We start from the raw sequence: 4,345 nt of genomic DNA on the forward strand, positions 1-4,345 counted from the left end.
TCTGGAGGAAAGAGCTGTCCCCGTGGGACTCCTCCTTAGCAGCTCTGGCCCTCAGGGGAATGACACCCACAGGAAAAATGGTAAAACATAAAACACTTCTCTCAGGTAACGTGTATTGGACAGTTTGAGCCAGCTGGTGATATTCAGAATCATACTACCATTTATCTAGGGATCAAAATAATATGTTCTCATTCCTGTGTGGGCTTATCTCATTTTTAGGATGTGCTGAGAGCTGAAGACCAGTTACAGTGTGTTGAAAACAACTAACTTCCCATATCAGCTGACTGCTGCTCTGGTAAAGGATTATCTGCCTCAAGATAAACCCTCTCTTCAGAGTTCACTTACTGAATATTTATAGGTATGAAAGCTAACAAAAACCAAGTATGTGTCAACAGAAGTACCTGGTTCAGTTTGGGCAATTCCTTTGTGTTTTTTGCTTTGGATTTGTTCTCCTGGCTCCACATTCTCAGATAATTTCGATTCTCTTGTGAGCTCCTCTTGCCTGTTGTCAACAGATTACCCAGAGATGCAGGAAAAAGCCCATGAAGAAACCTTCAATTAATACTTTTTTTCCCCCCACTTTCAAAAGGAGCATCTTTACAAGGACTGAAGGATGTAATCCAAATAGGGACACAGTGCATACCTTTGTCTGTTTTCAAACTCACTGTCACAAACCCATCATCTACTCCTTGTTTGTTCCTGCTGTCTAGACCAACAACTATGGAGTGAAGGGTGGGGGGAGAGAGACATCAGTGTGGTTTTGGATACATACATACTTTTCATGTGTACAGTGCAAAATAAACAATATGTTTACACTCCAGAAAATGCAGACTAAAAATTGGACTAAATGATTTTTGTTTGCTCTTCAGTCTGCTGACGAATTCCATGTAATTAATAATATAAATACTAAGACAGGGACCATGTGAGGCTTTGTTTCTGTAGTACAAGGAGTAGCCTGCGGTACCACAACAGAAACAGCTTCTAGCATGATATATATATTTGTGCATCTTCTTTTGTCTTATCAGGACTTAAAATTGCCACCTCTGGTCTTTTAATTGTGAACTGTATTTTTCAAACCACCTTCCCTCCCCCTGTCACCTGAAGGATGGGCAATATTTTCTTTGAATCAGACAGAAACTTAACATCAAATATCTCAAGAAAGAAAGGATATCAAAGCACAGACAAAGGCTACATGCTTCTTCTTACAGAAGACTTCACTTAAAAAGTTCAACCCAATGGAATATTTGAAATGCATTTCCTCATCTGCTCATTCCTGACACAACAGATGCCTACCGTGTGTGCACTCTGGTGTGATGTCTTCAAAAAAGTACTGAGTAGCTTCGAAAGCTGAGTCTGGCTCTTCTTGCTCAGGGGATGGATCTAAGCAATACAATAAAATCATTTCATTTAGAATTCCATCATTTCATTAGCAGCTAGAACATATTTCTATGGATGCTTTCAGGAGGTCTGTTTCTAGAAGCGAGCGTGAAGATGTGATGGGTTCAGGATCATCTCTTCTCAGCTCACAGGAGATGACCCACTGGGCCTGTTGTGTCTCCTCCCCCAGCCCCAGTGCTGCCTGACTAGCCAGGAGCTGTGTGCCTCCAGAGGCTGGCTGGCCCATCTCCCCATGGCTAGCTCCATCTCCTCCTTCTGCCTGGCTCTGCATGCCCTAAGCAGGGCACGAACCCTCTTCCAGCTGCCAACAGCCTGTCATATTTCAGCATCATCTCACCAGGTCCTGACAACCAGAAGCTGCATTCTTAAAAATGGATTTCTTCTGTTACAGTTCAAGAAAATGTTTGTTTTTTTTTTTTTCCCCAGTTAAATTAGTGAATCCCTCAGGAAACCTCCAGCAAACCTAGCTGGGAGCAGCCAGGGACAGGTGTTGGAAGCACATGAAGGTGCCTGTCCTCTCAAAGCTTTCAGGTTTCTTTACCAAAGGATGTGCACAAGACTGGAACTACCCAAACTGCAACACACATCAGATTCAGTGAGGACAGCAACAGGTTCTTTCTGGCACATGTGCAACAAGCCAGAGAAGGTACAGCCCCAGGGCAACATTTTCTTCAGAAGTAAAACTGTTTGGAGATGTTTCCAACCCCTCTCCCCCTAAATTCTTTCTCACTCAGCTGAGTCCAACGCTTTGTGCAGCTGCCTGGAGAAAACATCTATGAAATGATCTGGAGCTCCCCCTCTGCAAACAGCTGTACCAGCCCAGAGGAGAAACCAGGAACAAACCTGGGGTCAGAAACAAGTAGCCTGGGCATGCAGGAACATTTTAAGCTAGCTTCACTATTAAATAAAGTACATTATGGTTACAAATGCTGAAGATCATGTATTTATTATGCATGGGGGAAGGCACCAACCTCAGCTAAGCAGGCAAGAGACATAGATAGATGGGCTTTTTGGGGGCCACAGCAATACAGGGCTTCATGGGTGCTTTCAGACTTTCCCACTCCAAGTCTGGTTATGGTAAAAGCCCTCTCAATTTAACTGCTGCCCAAACAGCTACAATAATTCCCACAAATTAATTTTTAATTGGGAAATCTAAACAACTCTGCTCCCAGTTGCTGTTCTCAACAAGAGGACAGCTATTTTAACAGCATTTACTTACCAGGCAAAACATGCATTTTATACAGTAGCTTCAGCTTCTCTGTGAGATCCCCATGGCATGCTGCACCTAAACAGCATTACAGACAGCATGTCAGCACTCAGCATTCAAAGCCTGTTTGTTACTGCTCTAATATTTCATTTTAGAAGCTGCTATGTTCACTCTGAGAAGTGCTGCACTCCCTTTATGCCCTGAGATCATAAGGCAGTCACTTGACTTCCAAGATCATCCGGTCTCCAGTAGAAATAAGAAGAGAACACAGACCACCTAACCCTAATTTAGTACTTCAGCTTTGGGTCCTTCAATACATAGCTATTTTGTAACCCTCAAAAATAATCTATGAACGTCACATTACCACTCAGAAGGGCCTGCAGCTGAAAGTTAATAAGACCTTTCTGTGTGGACTTCAAACTCTCTGAGCTGAGGATCCAATAATAACACCACATGATTCACAACAAGATATTTACCAAAAACAAAGAGAGAAATTTAAGTAAACAGCATTTATCACAGCTTGGCCATAGGCTAAGCTGATGTACAGGCAATACTTTCTAGTGATTGATACACCTCAACCCCTGTTCCTTTCTGGTCTACACTACACTTAGGTGTATGAAATCAAAAGTGGTCTGTTGTAGCCCTTCTTTCTGATTAATTAAATAAATATTCAGCCTCCCCAGATGACCCACACCTCCACTTTCTTCTCTTCTGGTGATTTCCATCCTGCTCTCTCAAGACCTACAGTCTTGGTTATCAACTTCAGAAGTAACACAGGCAGAACTTGCACTGCATATACTGTGACTTCTAATAAGGGGCACTTTCTCCAGGGGCAAGCAAAAACTCTATGCTTTCCCTGCCCCTTAGATGTGCCCATATATTCCTTAAAAGTCATCTTCCTGAACAACCAAGGGGACTTCTAAAGAGGAGCACTTTCTCCAGGGGCAAGCAAAACCTGCATCCTCACTCTGTGCTTTCCCTGCCCCTTAGATGTGCCCATATATCCCTTAAAAGCCTTCTTCCTGAACAACCAAGGGATTCAATGCTGCCTCTCTCCCCTCTCCAGAGCTGGCAGCACTGACAAAAGGTCAACTTTCACAGGAACAAATTCCCAACTTTCAGTGGAAGCTTAAGGAGCAGGTAACAAACTGCAGTGTCACCAAGACAGAAATGCTATAGAAGAACATGCAAAAGACCTTCCCAAAGGAAACACTGTGATTAGAAGTACTCACACCACTAAGCTCACAAGCTGCAGGGCATTCTCACACTGGGAGCTAGCAGGCAGGGAAATGCTCAGACTCCAGTGAGGTGTGGTCCACATGTGGCCCTTCTCCCAGTGGGATACAGAATCATAGAATCATAGGGGTTGGAAGGGACCTCGAAAGATCATCTATGGCTAATGTAGATGCGCCTACTGAGACCAGCCTAAACCCCAGTGGGAACCACTGTGACAGGCATGAGAAACTGAACAGCTCTGAAAACAAAAGTGACTTATGCCAACTGGCAGCTGATACAAGGTGTTTCTGAACGACTGGATCCCCTTAGAACCAAACTGCTCTGGTCAGAGGATTCGAGTGAACAACGTGGGGAGGAGACTCTGTGGGGAGGATGTGAGCTCTCCTTACTCAGCCCCGCGACGAACTCCCTGAAGTTGATGAGCAGGTCTCCATTCTCATCCAGCAGCCTGAAGAGGCGCGCGGCCAGGACGTCGGAGTGCGACCCGCAGGCCCAGGGGAAGAG

At 44.3% G+C, this 4,345-nt stretch overlaps 1 protein-coding gene across 1 annotated transcript in view; it reads right to left on the reverse strand.

The window, feature by feature from the left end:
- Positions 1-345: 345 nt before the first annotated feature.
- Positions 346-4,345, reverse strand: part of TBC1D9 (TBC1 domain family, member 9 (with GRAM domain)) — a gene marked incomplete at both ends in the record, with an annotated part of 29,191 nt that continues 25,191 nt past the window's right edge. The window contains 5 exons of the mRNA XM_008942116.1: positions 346-502; positions 644-718; positions 1,294-1,380; positions 2,618-2,683; positions 4,231-4,340. Of these exons, the coding sequence (XP_008940364.1) occupies positions 346-502; positions 644-718; positions 1,294-1,380; positions 2,618-2,683; positions 4,231-4,340 (495 nt within the window). The remainder of the gene's footprint in view (positions 503-643; positions 719-1,293; positions 1,381-2,617; positions 2,684-4,230; positions 4,341-4,345) is intronic.

The sequence above is a fragment of the Merops nubicus genome, unplaced genomic scaffold, assembly GCF_000691845.1.
Source record: "Merops nubicus isolate BGI_N331 unplaced genomic scaffold, ASM69184v1 scaffold3896, whole genome shotgun sequence".
NCBI classification, from domain to species: Eukaryota; Metazoa; Chordata; class Aves; order Coraciiformes; family Meropidae; genus Merops; species Merops nubicus.